General features: G+C 34.7%; 1 protein-coding gene across 3 annotated transcripts; it reads right to left on the bottom strand.

Annotated features, from left to right (window-relative positions):
* Positions 1-518: 518 nt before the first annotated feature.
* LOC140149188 (protein Wnt-7b-like) lies at positions 519-21,170 on the bottom strand. 3 transcript variants are annotated; one of them, XM_072171397.1, is made up of 4 exons: positions 20,826-21,170; positions 12,102-12,331; positions 8,378-8,655; positions 519-2,807 (listed from the first exon to the last, which is right to left on the bottom strand). In XM_072171397.1, the coding sequence occupies exons 1-4, from the start codon at positions 20,936-20,938 to the stop codon at positions 2,322-2,324; spliced, it is 1,107 nt and encodes a 368-aa protein (XP_072027498.1). In that variant the 5' UTR covers positions 20,939-21,170; the 3' UTR covers positions 519-2,321. The 3 variants fall into 3 exon arrangements, with proteins under 3 accessions (XP_072027498.1, XP_072027499.1, XP_072027500.1); XM_072171398.1 differs by having other exon boundaries at positions 8,378-8,646; XM_072171399.1 differs by lacking the exon at positions 20,826-21,170 and adding an exon at positions 14,144-14,627.
* Positions 21,171-21,383: the final 213 nt, after the last annotated feature.

Genomic DNA, 21,383 nt, shown 5'->3' with positions numbered 1-21,383 from the left:
GGCGCTGTTCGAAATGTAAATGAAATGTGAGGTCAATTTTTTGGATATGCATTGTATTTAACCTATTTATAGCATCAGTGACAACAAAAATAATTAATCTGACAAAAATGTCAATTTAGGGGTCTAAACTTGCCAGTTTACAAAACATTACATTTTTTCTTGCATATTTAATGACCCCGTGACACAACGCGCAATAATACAGAAATTTTTATTTTTTTACTTTTTGACAAATTGGGCATGCAGTTAGTGTGTATACAAGGTTTCAGACCTCTCTCTCTCTTTATAAAGAAGGCACAGACTCCCAAAGATGAAATTTATTTAAAGGGCAACTTTTGGGTCCAAATTTAGACCCACCTACTCCAACTTTAAATGACTGCCACAGAAAATCCGTAAGAGCTACAGACCTCAAATTTGCAGGTTTTAATATTTTTACAGGTACAACCTATGACTAAAATATAAAGCAAATCTGAGGGGGTCAGGTGGGGAGCCTCCTTGATTTCATATGGAGTGACCCAAATGTAATTGAATATCCGTATACAGGTTGATTCAATGACTTACTTCTCAGCATTATTGTGCTACAGGCTAGAGCCAAATTTCAACACATTTTTACATTGAAATGCACCGGATGAAAATGGTCACTCAGATGAACTATTCATGCAGACCTTTTCATTTGTGAAATGATCTTTTCGGTAAATCCCATATTTCTTTGCGGTTAGACCTCGTCACGCCGGATGCGCACGTCGTTACCTCGCACTTCACGGCTTTCAAATGCGATGATGATATGCACATCTGCGACGTCAAATGTTGTAACTGCAAAGAATTATGGGATTTACCGAAAAGGTCAATTAATAAATGGATCAGGATACTGCTGTTGATTACAAACAAGTGATACAAACATAAATATCGTTATTAAAATTTGGGGGAAAAGATGACAACATACATTACGATACAGGCTTCTTAGTCAAATCGGGTATATTTTTTAACGTTTTAGCTTTAAAGATACCTCATTCAACCATTATGATGGCCCAAACAAATACTTCGAGCATCTCTCCTTTTACAGACTGTCAACATTTGACAATAAGTATCATTGGCTCAGGCAAGGTCACTTTCTGGAAAGCTGGACGCTGATATATTGATTCCACATCTAGGTCATTATAGCCACTCACTGTATGTCCAGAGGATGTTTAAAGGCATTCCCATAACCCAATGGGGTTTCTGACCTTGGTATGTCTGGCTTTTGTACACATGTGGTACAGTTGATCATACATTGCATTGGGATTGTGTGCAAATATCTGGTGTTTTCATCCTATTATTTAACATTCAAAACATTGAGACTTATGAATAAAATTAATGCAGTGGGACAATATGAATGTTTCCTGTAAGAAAATCAAATATCAGTCATAAGTCTCAACTATTAACTTGTTGGCTGCAGTTTTAAAATTACCATTTTGTGTGTGTGGCAATGGGGACTTTGCCTTTAAAATTAGGTTATATTGATCAAATTTCCCAATCATAGTGCATTGTAGGAATGCCTTTAAGCCTCCTCTACTGTATGTCAACGCGGGTCACTAGTAGTAGTTATCTCGATGAATTTCATTGGGAACTAAGCGCATTAAGCCTGTAATGTAACGGTGCCAACAGAATAGGTACTTGTTACGTAACACCATTGACCAGTAAACGCAGCATGAACACATGATGATATCCCGTAAGACCTGTAACAGTCATGACTCGAGAGTCGAGACTCTACTTTTCAAAATGAAATGACTCGAATTTCACATTTTCTCCATAGAGATTATACAGTGTCTGGACTCGAGCAACTCGACACAAGAAATTGCTAGAAATGACTCCACTCAACTTGTTACAAATCTGACATATGATGGGACTCCGTATTGAATCAACCTATGTGACACACACACCCATCTTAAAGGCGTGACCAAGAAACGGTTGCAAGTAACGGCATTTGAAGAAAAAAAATTACATAATAACAGATTGTGATTTTAACTCGCTTTTCATGCTGCGTGTTTTAGCGCACATCTGATGGGAAAAGAAAACATGTTACAGCCCGGAATAAAATAAAATAATGGTAAATATAAATAATGAAAAACATAATAAATAAATCCACATGCTAGAGTTGTACAACATTCAGGGATTGCTCTTCTCTTTTTGTTTATGAACATGAAGACACAACATCACAATTTGTTATATCATGTAAATAGTCAAAATCCATACTTCTATTTAAAGAAGAATACTTTATATAAAGAACATAATATTATTGGTATTTGTCAAAATAAAATCTTTGGTAAAAAGCAGTATAAACCTTGTCATTTACATGTATACTCTTCTGTTTGTTCACTACATTGGCTACATCTTACGTAACAACACCAGTGAAATTTACAGTTACATTGCCATATTTTGGTATACTGGTGAGTATTATAACCTCTTCCGCAGCACATTAAGTCACAACCGTCCGTACCTGTTGAAGTCCTATTACAAAATCTTCCCACTGTTCCCATCGATCCAGATATAGGATTAAAATCGCAGTAATTAGGTGATTTTTGTAAAAACACTAAGTTTGATGAACGTGGTTTTGTGAAAGCATCCGACTTGGTGTCTTTCACTTTAAGAAATGCCGGTTGGCGTGTTCTCCTCGCCCGCACTGGCTCTACCTCGAGTGGTGAGTCATATTTGGCTTTGAGCAGGTCTCCTACCATACGGAATGATGGTAGAGTCGTCCAACATGTCTTCATTGTACAGGATCCAGATACTCCATGACATTTGCATTCAGTTCCCATATTCCTCTTTACAACCTAAAGAAGATATCAAAGAACGAACATTATTTGCAATGTTATAAGAATAGCGCACTTCGCAATAGCAATGTAAACGGTCAACCACGTGTTACCTTTAAGCTCCTTTATGTACCGGGCGGTTGATAAATACCGTAGAAACCCGTCTATAAGGAATAGAAGCGACTGTGATGATAGCATATTTCACGCTAGCGCCCTCCACAATATTATATCATTATGGAATTTGAGCAAATCATTTACCGACACAAGCAGGTATACAATGTATTATTTTATCTTTATTTCGCATCTCACGAGCATAGCTCACTTGGCAAGGCATAAGACTTTGGTTCTTTAGATCGGAAGATGGTGAGTTCGAGCCTCATCACGGTCACACAAACTTTTATAAACAAAATATTGTTCAAACTTTTCATTTATATTTTCTTGCATTTTCTAAAGACTCCTTTCGTGATCATTTTTTTTCATATTTAGTTTAATTTATTCTATTGTTTTTCTTTTATTGTTTCTTTTCTTTGTCTTTTTTTTTCTTGTTTAATTTTATTTTTTCTTTATTTTTCTTTGATTCATATAATATTGGCAGGATAAGGAGAGGAGGGAACTAAAGACTCATTCAGTGATTTTCTCATCCGGACGATCGTAAAAATCATCAAAATTCACCTTTGTCATTGTCATAGATGTGGTAACATAGCCTGCTAGTGGTTCAGCAGAAAACCGTGTGACACATAATATACATTTGGCTACATTTTATTATACGATAAATACGAATTTATTAAACATGGTAACAAATATTCTCTAGCAGATCGGTTATACGATGGAACTGGTAGGCATAGGCCTATTATAAATTCGGGATATTAAATATCTTCCTGACGAGACAGATCTGCGCATGTGGTCAAAGACGATTCCTTACTAGCCACAGACCGTCCGCTGGAATTAGTTGAACATGAACCATTCGCTATAGCTGTTGGTCGGACCTCTCATCTCTCCACATCGATTGTGACCTATAATCCCCGACATTGCCCTTATGAACTCACATCCTCCTGTTTTTTATTCAATACGCTGGCGAAGTTACGTAATAATCGGATTAACTACCATAGCAATAGGTGAAAACAATTTTGAATATACCGCGTTATACACTGATACGTTCAGGCGGTACCTCTTCATTGAACCATATCATGCTGCACCTGTAAGATCTTTGAAAAGACCAGTATTGTATTCAATCTATGATTGCAGACATACACAGTACAGGTGATGAGTGTAACCTGCTTGTAGCGCAGCGCGATATGTTCAAAATTGTTTTCACCTATTGCTATGGTAATTAATCCGATTAATTACGCAACTTCACCAGCGTATTCGCTACTTGACAGTTCCGCCATTATGCACTATGTGCGGGGAGAGCCTCGAACTGGCAGCATACATGAATGGGAATTGAACTAGTCATAACGTTCTGTGTAAGGTTACATAATTCTTCCTTTCATGTATGCTGCCAGTTCGAGGCTCTCCCCGCACATAGTGCATAATGGCGGAACCGTGCAAGTAGCGAATAATGGCCGAATAATTCTGACCATCACTTGGCTTGTTGGATTCGTCTATACTACAATTCGCTGTCGAAGTGACGTAATAATCGCAATAACTACCATCAAGCAGATTGCACTAATCACCCGCGTATGTCACCAAACATAGATTGAATACCACTCTTTTCATAAAACTAATCTTACATGGCGAGTGATTAGCATTTCTTTGACAACTATGGTTTAATGCATAGGTGGCACGTGAACGATGAAGTGCAGGGCTATATATTCGAAATTGTATTCATCAATTGCTATGGTAGTTAATCCGATTAATTACGTCACATCGACAGCGAATAGCCTATAGTATGGGTTCAAGTGGAACAAAAAATAGTGTATGTCCATTGCTAGCTATGGTAATTAATCATGTTAGTGTTTACATCACTACTTCGGTGAAGACAAGAGAAGTGTGCCTTCTCTACCAACGCCTGTGATATAACAGGTGCAAGCGAAACAAAATTGAATGACCAGAATAGTTTCCTTTGTCAGATGAATTGATTGAAGTTTTTGAAGACACTCTATTCTTGATGGGACAATAGATTCAAATATGGAATAATTATTATTCCTCATCTATTTTTTTTTTTTTTTTGAAAAACTGCAATTGTGGCAACAGAACAATATTTATTTTGATTTCATTTCAAGTAGAAACAAAATCGTGCTTAAGCCAAAAACGCACCCTACCTACCATTCCTCAAGAATTGGGATGGCACAAAGGTGCAACATAGGTTTTTATTGCAAAGACGAGGACAGAAAAGTAGTTACAACACATCTGTCTAACCGTGGGTTTCGCTATTATTTAGAATAAATGCTTTTACTAGTTTCTATAAAACCACAAAATTACTAAAAAAACTAAAAAAAAAAAAAAAAACACCTAAAATTAAAAGTAGAAAGGTAGATTTGAAGAAAGATAAAAAGAACATGTCAAAAAGTTAAAATTAAACGAGAATGAAAAAACGGAACCGGTGCCCGGACCATGCTCTCTTCAGCATGTCTTCAGTTCCAAAGTCTGACGCTCTATCAATTGAGCTATACGATCCTGATATACGAAACAGTCGTTATTATGTCAATACAATTGATTGGTGTTACAACATACTTAGATGGAATGCATAGCCACCCAGTGCCAGTATATATTTGCTCAAACTCCAAATACAACAAGCAACCAATTTTATTGAGGGCGTTTCTTAGGTATATCCTTGTAGACGGGGTTTACGGTATGGTATACCCCTCAGTATCATGAGAAGTACTGCTTACTGTTGGATACCCTGTGAAGCACATGAGTCAATTTCCGTTTGAGCTAGACAAAATTGGAACACCAATGTTTTTGTTTGCTAGCGACTCTAAACACCCTCCTGAACAACATATCCAAAAACAAAGAAGGACATAGGGCAGAAATGGTAATTTGCATATATTCAAAATGGCGCTAATGCAGGACACAAATTTCACAATTGGGCGAATATGAATAACAAAACAACCCATCTAATTGTATTCCTCTCATCATTAAGATTCAGAAAAGGTATAATTTGACCTATCTCCTATGTATAGTTCTTGAGTTATAATCATAAAGGTCAGATGTCAAAATTTGGTCTCCACCATTGTCCATAGGGGTAAAAATTCAAAATCAAGGGGGGGGGGGACGTGGAGTAAGCAAGTACATATCGAGTGAGCTACATTCATTCAATTCAGAGGTATTTGATCCTCAAAACATCAAGTGTCCCAACTATTTTCGCACAAGATTGTCTGAGTACATCAAAAAGATTCATGGCCTACATATATCATAAAAATGACCATATCTACATAACACGTTGCTCGATTTTGATCATTCTTTCAGTTATGTAAACCCTTTTATTTTCTTATATAAAAATACATGCATTGTCACGTTATCAATGAATTTTCTTAAGCGCAGAGGGTTACTGCTTTGACAAAAATGTATTTTTTCCCTTTGCTTGAAAAAAAAACCCCAAACCCACCAAAACAATTGTATTCCTCGTAGTTATTAAGATTCAGAAAAGGTATAATTTGACCTATCTACGATTTGATCAACTTGGTCTCAAATTGTTCCGCTTGGAACAACATTTTGAACAAAGATTAGTTTGCTATATCTCAGGTGTTTAAAAATGTATTACCTGCAATCCTGTGCGAAAATCGTTTTGACACTCATGATATGTACTTTCTTACTCCCCGACCCTCCCCCTTGAAACAATGTTGGAGCTGACATTAAGTGCAACCACCTTTCACTTTTTTTTAGCATTCAACATTAATTAAGGGGAGCGGGGTGCGAAATAAACAAAGTGTCCCAACATTTTCGCGCAAGATTATCTGAGAGAAGCGAAACAATTATCAATAAAATCGCCATAACTCTCGAACGCATTGTTCGATTTTCATAATTTATTTTTCAGTGTCACGGTCTGCCATGAAAACTCGATTGTTAAAATTGTTAAATATTAATCGGAAATCGGAATATATATTTTGTTCAATTTAATAATAGTATGTATACGTTTAATTTGTAATCAATTTCACAACTCGTGTTGTGGTGTAGTAGTTCTAAACAGGGCTTTAAATCAGTAGGATCTTAGTTCGAATCTCGTGACAGTGTTTCATTCATGCCCTTTTGTTTGTTTTTTCTCCAACTTTCTTACTGCTGAACTTTGCATAACAAGCAAAAGAAAAAAATGTTGTCAAAGCAGTAACCCTCTGCGCTTAAGAAAATTCATTGATAACGTGGAAATACATGTATTTTTATATTTAAAAAATAAAAGGGTTTATAAGTGTATGAAGATATGGTCATTTTCATGATATTTACAGGCCATCTTTTTTATGTACTCGGACAACTTTGTGAAAAAATCGTTGGGAAACTTGGTGTATTGAGGTTCAAATTCCTATGAATTAAATGAACATACGTAGCTTATGTTATATACTTGCTCATAGCGTATATATAGAAATGATAATAAGGCTGATTTCGGGTGTTTTTTAAAAATATTTACTGGGGTTTTTCTTCAATAAAACTAGATTGAACTAGATTAACCCACCAATGATTATTAAAGGCTTGTCAACTTTGAAAAGGCGTCGTTCACGCCCACGTCGTAGATGGTATCAAAAGAAATCTGACAAATAATTTTCTATACATTTGTAGAACAATTCCGTAAATTAGCAGAGTTTTGCTCAAAATGTAAATGGATCGGGCATATCAAATTTGCGTTGGTGGGAAACTTTGTTTACAAGCAAGAAAACGATTGGTGTATTTGATAACCCAATTTTCTTGGATTAGATATGGAACTTATTGAGATATATTCAAAACGACTTAGCCTATATATAAGAACTAATATAATAAACGTTGTAATATATGGGTCAAACATCTAAATAAATAAGCAAATACACAAACAAACACAAAAATCCCAAATGATCTGTTTAAACATAAAATGGTATGTTTTTATCTCTATCGTATGAATGTTAGCAATATAGCCTGCATTTGCATAATTAAGAATAATTAATAATAATTATGTATCTACACTCTCAATAATTATGTGATTTCGGTATGAAAAAATGTTGCGTTGAAATCATCAAGCAACAAGGTAAGGAATACATTCATGAAGAGTTAGACCGTAGAATACGTGACCATGGTGACTATCCTGACTTTGTATTCGCCATGCTCACTTTAATAGATTTCATCATGTTGGGCCAATCCTTGCCGTAAGGGTATGCTTCTATACTTATCATAACTAACTTAAAGGTGTCATCATCAAACATACGCCAGGGTTATTTACTCTTCAGTTGGGTGTGAAACATTTACGGAAGTTATGCATCTAATTTCTCATCTGATAATTTGGATGTCACTGCACTTTGCCCAAAGTTCACCCATATTTTAAAGCAAGTTATGTCTTAAAGGACCCTGAGTTTAAAACACCAAAAACGTCCTTTATATTATACCGATCTTCGAAGTGATTGGACAGTCAACTAATTTCTCCAAGAGTTGTAGTCCCTTGTCAGCAATATGTCATCAACATAGTCCCTTACCTTTCTTCCAACTTCGTTATTGTGTAAATTCATTAGTGCTCTTGCATTTTCCGCCGATTCTCCCGCATCCACAAATATTCTTGAGAATCTAAGACCATACGAAATATCAGCACTACATCCACCCCATCTCCAGCCTTCCTCGGTGAAACCTGTTTCTTTACTTCTATCACAGCTACAGTTTGTCAGGTTTCCTTGGCTACATGCTTGAGTTATTGCATGGGTCACTCCTGCTGAGTGAATGGCATGCTTGAAGGCCGCCTCTCTGTTTCCTGCCACATATGCAAATGGAAAACAACATGAAACAAACATAAATTGGGATCGCAAAATGTGGTACATTCCGCAGGGTTACATTCGTGGTCCAATACATTATTGTATTAGTATTTCCAGAACTTCTAGCAAGTCTAATGAAATGTATACCGTATAGACTCTCCCAAATGTATGTTTCCCTCGTTCAGTGCCTTTTTGTTATAATTTTGCTCCGGTATATTGTGCTAACTGTGTTGGGTGATTATCCTTTTCTGGTATAATTTTTACTCTGGAAAATTTGTGATCTAAAGCGACAAAATAGCCGCAAACAACATCAATCACCTCATTTACCGTGTTTATGTTGGAGTCTACTTCCATAAAAATGTAAGGTAACAGTGACAGCCACATTGACTGTGAAAAAGGCTTTCAATTTATACTATAACGGTTTTAATTTTAATTTAACGACACGGTTACAATTGATTTGTGAGTATTAACCACAGGTGTTCCCAGCTCTAGATGCTAAAAGCTGTAACAGTAGCTTCTTACATTAAAATGCACTGCTAGTCAATCGGAGGCATATTACTGTAAGTTTTTTGAGAAAAGCTCTGCCATGGGCATTATTGCTTTGTTTAGTTCTACCTCGTTAAGGACATAAAGAGATGTTGTATGGATCGTTTTTCATCCATAAGATTGTTTAAGATTGTTGAAGTGTGTGTAAGTGAGGCATTAAACCCACCTAGTGGCAAGATTATAGCACTTTTCTCTACTCTTACTTTATACTGTTAAATGAATGACAAGAAGTTTGACGGATTACTTGATGTCCGTGCTTCGAGGGACGGACGCGAGTTAGAAATAGGACACACTGCCATTGAAACTACCACAAAGATTTAGTCTTGACAAAATGAATGAATGAATGATGTAGGCCAAAGCTGCAACATTATGCTACTGCATCGAATATACACTGTCTTTTTCATGATTTAATCAGAAAAGTTTCATGCAAGCATGAAGCTTTTTATGTAAAAAAAGTATGATATGCGAAATGCTACACTGCAAAAAATATTTTACTCAACACTGGGTAAAAATGTAAAAATTACTCAACATTGAGCTCATATAGGTTACAACTCAACAAATGAGTAAAAAATTACTCAACATTGAGTAACTTTTTACTTTTACTCATTTTGTTGAGTTGTGACCTATATGAGCTCAATGTTGAGTAATTTTTTACTCAACTGTTGAGCTGTGACCTTTTTTTACTCAGTAAAATATTTTTTGCAATGTATGATTGTGTTGCACGTGTGTTTCTAATGAATTCAACTAGATAACCATGATCATGATGCATGATAACCAACGAATTCTGCAATTACTGAGTTGTACCCCGCCCTTTCCAGGATCTGGGGTTCAACTCATGTCCCTATTTTGAAATGTAGCGTGTTCTTGTATCAGTATTATTATTTTCATTCATGTTGAAATCATAAACTGTATCAAATTCATTGGTAAATTTATGAACGTAAATAGTGTTAACACTAATCTTGGCAATATATCTACCAAAAAAGTAATTACCCCCTTTAAATAATGGTCATTATTCCTAAACCGTTGATTGTATGCCAAATTTGGAATGCAGTCGAAGCAGAATTTATTTCTGCGCATTATGACACCTCATTTGCTGCGATGGTCTCAATATTGATGCCGCAGCGTACATTTTAATGAAAGTATTCCAAGATTTGAAAGTTGCAGCAGAATCCTATTGCCTTGTATTCCATGACTTTGTATTCAGTATCCATTGAAGGAAATCTTATCAGTTCTCATTGGATATTCTTTTTGTTTCATGCATTTGTAGGGGATCAAAACGTGTGATAATCAATAACAATTGTCATTATTCACATCAGTGATCATGCATTATTCACGTAATGTCAAATTGAAACATGAAAGTTTCAATATTGTTTTCTGACTAACAAGGTCCTTAATGGCCTACAATTGCAAATTGTCCTTTCAGTGGTAAAGTTAGATTTATTCAACATTTACTGATTGGGAGGTGTTCACATTGAACTTGTAATGTTTTAATATGGGATTAAGTAAACAATGACCACTTATGTGAATAATGACATTTTTATTGATTATTGCATGTTTTGACCTCTTCCAAATTCACGAAACAAGAAGATTAATCCAATGAGCGTAGAACACATTTTCCTCCATTGACACTGAATACAAGGCAATAGGACTTTGCTGCAACTTTCAAATATTGAATTACTTTCATTTAAATGTACGCTGCGGCATCAATATTGGGCCCATTGCAACAAATGAAGTGTCATAATACGCAGAAATATATTCTGCTTCGACTGCATATTCCAAATTCGGCATACAATCAACCATTTAGGAATAATGGCCTTTATTTAAAGAGGGTAATTACTTTTTGGTAGATGTTTATATCAATATCGTTCAACCTCATCATCCTCATTGGCTGAGAGATTGAGCACGAACTCCAATCTTAAAATGTGAAGGTAGATGTCACGTGACATATCAACGATGTAATATCCATTTTTGTGTGTGTGTTTTCTTGAGGTATGTGTCAAAACTGAAAGTATAAACAGGACCAATACTAGCAGGATGAGAAATAGTTACATCTCACAAGCTTCAACTAGACTTTAATGCATATTTGCCTAAAAAATCTAGGCTTTGTTATAATGTCAACATTGGCTGCATATCTCAAGTATTATTGAATTTGTCTATACTGGACATATGTATACTATGTTATTATCCGTGTTGTAATATTTGTAGAGTGTTGAAACCGGTTTATTGAGTGCATTTTTGACAAGCTGGTTCACGGGGTTTACTGCCAATACCGTTAGTCAGACGTCAGAATTAGTGTTGGTTGGGAAGTACTTATGACGTCATATGTAAATATGCACATTACTATGTTAGAAGAATTCTTATGAACTTTGGCCATATATATAATGAAATGTACACTACTCTATCATGTCTATACATTTCCTATTAATTCAATTAGCTACGAATAAAATAAAAGTAAACTAATTTAAACTTTGTCCTTGCAATTTACTGCAGAATAAGAAATGGTTAAAGACCATCTTTGTCCATCATTTCCATTATGCTTTCGTATAACATGTATAAAGTTTGTATTGCCTGCAAAATTGTGTTTTCCCTGCAATTTGTTAAACAGGTGATTTTCTTTTGATGAGGTTTCCCTTTATTAATATATCACTAGAATGAAGAGGATTCCTGCAATTATATAAATTATTTTGGCAAATATTGACGCAGATTGCTACACAAATGAAAAGCAAAGTCGCATTATGAATTGCTGAGTAGGGAAAACATTATTTAGAAATGCATTGGTTATTCCTATCTTACTTTAATATTTATGAACGATATATTCTCTTCTTCATAAATTAAATGAACTATACATTATTGTAATCATGTCAAAGGTCATGTGTGAAAGGTCATGCCACGGATGCCCTGGTCTTACCTTTAGGCAACTCTTCACCAAATAGTGTTTCTTTATGTCCAGGTGCTGTACAATTCCATCGGCCATTACGAAATTGAAATCTACATTCTTGGATTCCTCTTTCTGCTCCTTCACCTATGGCAATGATAGCATCGGGTCTACTTTGACAAATGGCCCGCTGTCTTGGCGTTAAACCAGGTATTTTACTGCATATTACATTTGCTCCTAAGGCCACTACTGTTGATAATGCTCTGTGAAGATATCAAGAGAAGATAATAGTGTTAATAAAACAAGAAGAATCTATATTGTGTTCGATGTGTTCGTTTCTGGTTTACCTGTTTTCTTCTTCGCTGTTCTTCGTTTTCAAACATAATGACCAGCATACTATGGAAGACTATCAACGACTTGTACTCATGCCTAATTGCGACCAGTTTAAGGCTCAAGTGGTTTACCACTATGACAGAAACCATGAAGCACTTAATGAACCACATCAGATATCCCCAACGTACTCCTAAAAAATCGAGGTGTTTATACATCAAAAACCTGCGATTATCATGATTGTGTGCAAAAGCTTCAAGTTCTTGTAGATTCGGTCGATCGTTTGATAAAGATATCATGTCCAATTTATATTATGTTCGGGCTGTCAGCCCAAAATTACAACATATGGGGAAGCTGAAATAGTAGCTCACAAATTCAACTGAAGTGGATATTTGTTGAACCATGCCCTAATAGAGGATGTTAAAATCACGAGGATGTTAAAACCCCTTTAACGAATATTATAATAATCATATCAACCATTGTCAACTCTAGTATAATAAATTCCGATAATAGATTTTGTTTGCTGAACTGGGGAGCATGTTCTAGAGGGGAAACTAGTTACAAATCTTCAATATTCCCGGAGAATATTCACTCTACTCCTGCACAAATTATAAAGCCATAGTCCCTTTCACTTTCTTATTATATTACTAAAGGTTGGGAAAAAATAATGTCATCACGGAACAAAGTAAAACAATGCCTTTGCTATGATTGATTTGCTAAAAATGTGCTTATTAATCCCGAGTGACGTCATCGCACAGTAAATTTGGATATCTCTTTTGTGTTTCATCCGCGGCTGAAATGTTTCATCATAGAGCATATGAGGGAAATCCAGTGTTTTAGTGGTCTACCACCGCAACTTTTACGGAAGTGCTTTTGTGTTATTTAGTTTATACGTGTTAAAATATATGTGTCAACTGAAGTCGGAGGATAACCTAAATGTTGTACAATTCAATTTTGCATCCAAACTGAAAATAATGGCCTTATTCGAACAATCAATCGTGCTGATCCTTAACTTTGTGAAATCGACGTCACTGTCACTGTGACTTGGGATCCATTTGAAAAAGATGCGTCTTCGATCCAGCAATGTTATGTTACCATATGGTGCTGCAATCTACCCCAGATAAAAGTACTGTTAATTCATTAGGAAACTAATCAGTTACATCATAATTCAAGTGATTTTCATCTAGCATAGAAGGGTATTTTATACATCATCGTAACTTATTTTCATAATTCATATCATAACTTCAAATCAGACCTAGCACCTTGATAGCACCACATAGTCAATAACGAATGAAAAGCTTATAGTTTGCGCAATATCATGATATGTGTTTAAATCCGAAAATAGCTTAGCAATCCCGGGTTAGCAATATAAGGCGTAAATAAACATATATGAAGCTTACGACAAACTATTACGTTAAAAGTACATTATGTAAGACAATTGCTTTTCTATTCTTAATTGCTTTTTTTAAAACGAAAACAAAGGTTCCCTATTATGCCTAGTAGTCCGTACAACAAGTACAACAAGTACAACACTTGACACACTTTGGTAGGATGTCATTAGACATAACTCTGCAACTTATATCTTTCAATGCATATCACTTATTTTGATGAAAACAAGGTGAAGTGTAAGAAAAATAGATATGTTAGAAACATCCTTTGGTAAACTTTGTGTTAAATTGAACCAACTATAACAATGGGCAAATCCTATATCCTTTCTACCCATTTGCCCAATCTTTATTACTTACGAGATATTAGATCTTTCTATAATTGCACATTGTGTAGCAAGCAGTAACCAAACAGACCACAGGTACATCATGTCGACATAACTTGTTTCTCCTCTAAACTTGGCTTAATCACGTATCCTCACTGCTCATTTACCATATATAAATAGTGATGATTTAAAACATCCATTAGTATTGTTCGTGATCATCCCTCTTAATCGACGATAGCTTAGTTATTCCATAATATCCCGGTTATGTTTAAAAGTAGACAAATACTGCCACACACAACTCTGTCAAAGTTGATTGCATCTTAATTTTGTCAAATTATGCATCTTTATAGAAATAATCCAGTACAAAAGTTGGAGAACTGTAAGAAACAGATCGTAAAGCATACAAGCAAGACAAGACTGTTTGGTGGTTTCCTTCCTTCTATGTGATGACTGCCGGAGTTACCTCTATGAGCTAACTAATAATGTTGTGTAAATACAACTTAGCTCGATAAGGCTATAGGGTGATACTCAAGTGGCAAATGTGGGCTTTTTAAACAACCACTTCACGCCTAGTTCCAGATTTAAACCATGCTTTCAGCCGCCCCAGGCTCATCATTTTTTCTTACGTCGGCCCACCGCCCGCGACTTACAGAAGTATACTTTGCTTTTCTTCTTTGTATGTCGGGTGCTCGATCTCTTGAAGTTTTAAAACAAAATCTGAACGCCACAATTGCTGTATAAAAAGTAGCAGCTATTGAGTAAAAACACAGTGATTTTTTTATTGAATTTGAAAACGGTGTCTTGTTCTTTCTTCCTTCCAGATACTTCGTATAGCATTGTAATACAAATTTAAGGGAAAGTGTGGTTGTCTCAGGGCACTTTATGGTAGCCGGTAAACTCTGCATCAATTCAGTCTCGGAGAATTCTCTATGAAATGCTGTTAACATAGATTTTCAAAATGAAAATTTATGTTTTTACATGCACAATAAACTTTATTGTTTTCATAATTATTTCCATTGTGAAACAATTGTTTAAAATCATCCATAAAGTGAAAAGCTATTTTGTTTAAGAACAGTATAAGTTTGACAATTCCAGGTTGATATGTATTATGTCTACATGCTTTGAGTTTCATACACAGAACTTTATTGACGCTTAAATCGATATACATTCATAAAATTATTAAATATATATAAAAAAAGGAATTACACGATTTAAAAATGATTTTCAAAGATCGAAATGTAACGGGTACCAGCCAAGTGGTTCCTACCTGACGAAATCTTTTGGCCTGTTGGCAATCGGACAGGTAAGGTGATATATATATACATGGTAACTATTACACCAGTAATTAAAAGGCTTTTTTGTTTTCTTCTGTGTACTGGCGCCTATAAAATAAAAAGTGGTGTTTATTTTCCATTCAACTTTTGTGTATCTGGTAATCCTCATTGTAAACCGGATTGGGGTTAGTTCAATTCTGACGGGATGTATAAGGGCAAATAAACTCTAGTAAATCTATAACACGTGTAAGTTAATTATAAACCATATCAAAGTTTACATGACTATGAACATGATATAATTACAACATTCCTGAATGTAAAAAGAGAAATACTATGGTACTATATAAAAGGGCATTCATATGTTTACGCGAGCTGAATACTACTACTAAATATGTATCATGACAACATTCTGAATAATTTTGTTAAGTATAGGTTTTTTTTCATAAGATGAATCCTATTTATTAATTAATACACTTGCATTTTTTTTACAGAATATAAAAGACAACCGTAAAAGTTTTTAAATAAATTGACTGTTGTGATGGAAACATGTATAGGAACATTTATTATACCATCACAACAGAGTACACATAAGACAAGTCAAAACATCGCGAAAATAGAAAAAAAAAATTGTGTTTCTTTGCAGGAAATATGAATTTTAATACCTGATTTCATAATCATAGTTGCATCTACCAAGACAAAGTAAAAATTAATTAATCATGTATAATTAGTAATTTTTATATTTGTACAATAATCGCCACTTCTGTTTTTTTGTATAGCATTGTAGTGACAAATATATATATTGGGAATAGTACGAAATATTTACCGCATATTATGTTCAACACAACTTACTGCCTAAATGTATCAACTTATCTTGTTTACAAAGATTTTAAACATATTTACTCTCTTTGTCCACAAAAATTCCGCAATTACATCATATAAAAGAACACAGTTATTGCTCAAACATGTTTCCCATGAATTTTATTCAAATCAAAATAGTCCTCTTGACATATTTCAACATGATATGACAAAGGAACGATTAAATGTGTTTATACTAGAAAACAATGGTGTTGATCCTTAAGTGTGCTACAGAGGTTGACTTAAAGATATCAGTATGATGTATGATTCTGTAAAGGTGTTATAAGCAAAGTCTGATCTGGACTACCAGGCGTACCGAAATATAAAAGAACACAAATAAGAAACATGAGAATGAAGTGATAAGACATAACAAAAAAGTGCAGTTTAACACATTTAACCAGCTATTGACCTCTTTTAATCTTTATGCCCCATGCCTGACATGAGCTTGGTAAATAGCCAATAATAGACACCAGTATTGAATTCAAAAGAAAAATAATTATTAATATGATAAGAAAGAGACAAACTGATTTCATATCACGTTGCATCATTATCATATTTACAACCGTGATACTTAGTACTTTAGTCTTATTACCATCCCCGAACCATTATCATGATTATAGCACATTATTTGTACATAGCCTGCAAAAACGTTCTTCATAAAGACGGGATTGAGTCTGTTTGTTTACATAAACATGATTAACTGCAGATACCTTCATATAGTATTCTAAATATATTGAGAAACAGTTCCTATTTGATTAAATCGTGTCATCCAAAATACTCAGTTCTTATTAATGGAAATAGATTGAAAGCGGCTACAGCATACAAAATATCAAATCAATAAAGATATACAATCTGCATTAGCCCCTTGTTTATGACTAGAATTATCCATGTGTGTAAACAAGGGTATGTTTGATGCCTTCATCCCATGCGGTCTCTGTTCTCTGTATTGCGTTGCCCCTTTGAATCTTTCTTCTGATTTGGGAAATATCGAATCTATAGTTTCGTGAAAAAAAGTAGGTGGCGAAGAACGAGAAAGTTTAAAAATGATGGAGACGGCGTGAAGAACGAAAAGAAGGAAGATAGGAATTTAAAGCGAAAATTCAAAATATGAAAAACATAATAGAGGTATATTGATGACGAACATATTGCAACGATTAAAGAAATTGTGAAGGGGGAAACATACGGTTTACTCAGCTTGTCTAATATTGCGCACTGATTACTTTTGATGAAAAATTTAGTTCATAATTGCTGGGATACGCTTTGTCATGTTTTAAGGTGTTCTCGCTGTTTAAGGGATCGGATAGCAACGTTTGCACAGTATTTGTTTAATAATTTGCCATAAAATTTGTATTATATCGTCAATTAAAAAAAAATCAAAAGTATTAGATATCAGAAGGACATTCTTCGTTTTCAGAACGCAATTAGATATGCCTGATGTGCTCTCATGTCTCACTAATACTGTTATATCAATGCCTTTGGCATTTTTAACATGTTTTAATGGTTGGCATATTTGTATCTGTTAATATATTGGCATTTTATATTATAGTAAGATGTTCTTGTTGGGGTGGGGTGTGCTGGGATGGGTGTGGGTGGGGTTTGTGTACGATGAGGATGGCGTATACATGTACATGTGCTCATGTACACAACATTATTAGCTCATAGAGGTAAATCCGGCAGTCATCGCATAGAAGGAAGGAAACCACCAAACAGTCTTGTCTTGCTTGTATGCTTTTCGACCTGTTCATAACAGTTCTCAAACATTTGTACTGGATTATTTCTATAAAGATGCATAATTTGAAAAAATCAAATGCAATCAAGTTTGACAGAGTTGTGTGTGGCAGCATTTGTCTACTTTTAAACATAACCGGGATATTATGGATGTGTTGTGGCTCTAAAATATGCTCGGGTTCAATTATGTTTTTTCAACACAGGTATACGTTAAGTTGCAAAAGGCTCCAGCGTCTGCATTAATGCAATACCTCTAACAAATGCTATATAGTTTGCCAGCAGAAATGATGGTCAATAACCCGTCAGATATTACAAGGTTCTCCAAGTAGCAAAACTCCCAATGGTGCTTGGTTGTCTTGTCGACATACCTAACCCAGATAATTTGAATAATTTTCAATCACATCAGACGCTGCGTCATCCTATCTCTTATAGATATGATACAGTTATTATTTGAGATGGAAATATTATCGTCCTAGAGGGAGGTCTGTGTCACCTGTTCTTAGTTCAATTCAAAACATTGGAGAGGGCGCCCAAGTCATTAAACCCATACGTGAAACAGTTACATCAGTTAATATATGATTCTATATTATGATCGTCAGTGTACTTAAGTTTATCCATGAAGCGGTTAGCCAATCATTGTGACTAATGTTGTCTCTACAATGCAAAAATCAGTTTAATTGACAAAAACATGGACCCAGAACATGCATAAGCAAGACACGGGAGTCCATCAATTTAGGGTAACAGCACATTTTGGGGAACTAAACGACATAGTTACAGAAGCGCTAGAAATAACTGAAGGCAACAAATTCTTGCTACTAAACTTTGTATTAGTAACCTGTATTTTACAAGTAACAAACAAGTTTACATATTTCCATCATACTAGTAATAATAGCATAGCAGTTATGCTGTTCGGTTTAGTTTTTACAGATTTTTTAAAATGTAAAATTACCAGCAAAGATCAACACTTTTCAAATTCACTACAGATTTTATTTATTTATTTATTTATTCATTTTAATAGATTAAGAAAATGTTTGTGTCAATTCCTTTTATTTAGCTACCTATCGTATGTCCTGCGATAGCGTTTGTTAATGTACGTCTACCGTAGACGAGTAGCCCCTCCTTCTGGGTTTAACTGTACACCATCGGTATACTTTGTCCATATCACATTTGTGTAAATTGCCTTTGCATCGCATTCGAATTCAGGAGGTACAATAGTATTTATATCATGTATATTGTCGCATTTTCCAGCGACGAATGTGTTATGAAAACTTTTTGTTGCATTTTAAATGTCATGATCTATCTTCAGACTTCAAATGGGACAGACCAGACGAGTAAATGCCCATGCTCTTGCCATGTCTGTGGCATTAATATACTCTGGATCTTTTGCATAATTCAATTTCTGAAAATGGGAAAGACAAAACAAAATAAGTGGTAGAATACAGATACTATGGTCGCACCATTGTTATGAATCTAGAAAGTTCCTGCTGGAAACAGAACTTGTCCATCATTTTGTGAGTGACATTTGAAAATCGGATAAACCAATTCTCAAATCAAACAAAATTATTTGATTATGGATAGGTAAAAGCTTTGTAAGTACAGATTATCAAGCTGATAAAAGGCCAATCAGATGAATAGTGTTCATATGGAATGCACAAAGCTTCTGCACAAATTAGCTGTAGTCTAGCTGTAGTAAATGCATTAAAACAAAACTTTGATGTTACTGACATCATTTGTTTCATATAATTCCTATGGTTACTTATCTGTCATGTTGTTTGCATTAACAATAGCATGATTAAAAATAACTAGCAGTAACAAATATTAATTTTGTCCCACGAGTATTATTATCCCTCTCTAAGCATGTATGCATACACGTGATTGATTTTGATCTGAAACAAAATAAACAACGCACAAAATCAAATCGTTTATTCATTTCTTTTTTCTTTTCCCCATTTTGAAAATGTATTGATTTGTGATTTTTTTTAGCTTGTAACTACTGTCATTGTCGACTTTTTAATATTATTTTCGAGCTTAAAATCTCATCTTCCAAACACACGGCATTGAAAAAATGTAACATGTACACATGTTAACAAACACAGTTACGAATAATTGTCGATCATGTTGATAGTGACTTCTAGAAGAGGGGGAATTCACGAAAAGAGCAAACACTTTTTATATTTTCTTAACAGATCATATTAATAGTTCCATTGCCATTGTCTAGAAATGCGGGTTTCTGCCATTCTTCGTACCTCAAACATTGACCCGTAAGTATACCCATATAATGTGGATTCGGACCTAACCCTGCCTGTAAAACAGTAGAAGGATCTTCTTAGGGTCGTTGATGTTAAGTATTTGTCACAGATATAAGGTTTGTATCTATGTCAATGATATACTATTCTTATAGTATAATTGTGTTGAAATCTTTGTTAATGCCTACCCTAGAATCCACGCGTGTGTCTGATGCAGTAACCGCCGTTAGCACTGCGAGAATGCCATGTTTTCCGTTGCTCTATATTTCACTATTACTTAATGCATTGCTGATGGTGAATATTCAATTTTTGAGATCAATTACATTTCGCCAGATTGATTATTAGTTGCAGTAAATAGGTATCAACACTATCCATAAAATAAATGAACTTAACAAAAACAAAAACACAATTTCAAACAAAAGAGAATAACGTTGATTTCAGTAATTGTAGTAAGATTGTAAACAATCACAGTAGGGGACAATAGTAAAAACTAACTTTCGCGTGCTGTTCTCTTTAAAAAGTTGAATTTGATTCCTTTTGAACGTCTTTCTTATAAATCTATCAAGAAATGGAACTTTATGAAATTGGGAAAATTAATAACAAAGAAACTTACCCTGTAAATGAATTTACAATTAAACAAGTTAATAATATATTCCAAACAAAGTGATGTATTTTCCAGCCAGGACAAATGATATTCCATTCCATAATTCCAATCAAGAGCCACATGCTGATATAAAACAATTAGTTATAAATCCTTTATGAATTTCCCCAAATTTTGATACTATTCCATGATTAGGTTTTGCTATGATCCTATTGGTCAGAATGAGATGTGAAGTGTGTTAGCGAGTAGAATTCCTGGTTGCCAAGTGTGTTCAAATGCTGGAAAGCAATGATAGCAAGAAGTGCCACACACACGCGCCGACTTGACATAGATGGCCCACACATTGGTTTGCACAACTCTTCAGTACGATGAGTTTCATGTATAAGTTAGACTATATACCTACTGCTCACCGGATATATTTTTTATTTAGTAAATCTGATCTTAAGGGCACGGTATTTGAATCATTGTTTAACGATTTTGAAAGTTGCCGACGGCACGGTGCCAAATACCTTAGTATAATTGTTTGTTTGATGTTTATTGTTGTTGTTGTTAGTTTTGTTGATATTCTTA

Source organism: Amphiura filiformis, chromosome 3 (genome assembly GCF_039555335.1).
Source record: "Amphiura filiformis chromosome 3, Afil_fr2py, whole genome shotgun sequence".
Classification (NCBI taxonomy): domain Eukaryota; kingdom Metazoa; phylum Echinodermata; class Ophiuroidea; order Amphilepidida; family Amphiuridae; genus Amphiura; species Amphiura filiformis.
This window is presented reverse-complemented; position numbering and strand designations above follow the sequence as displayed.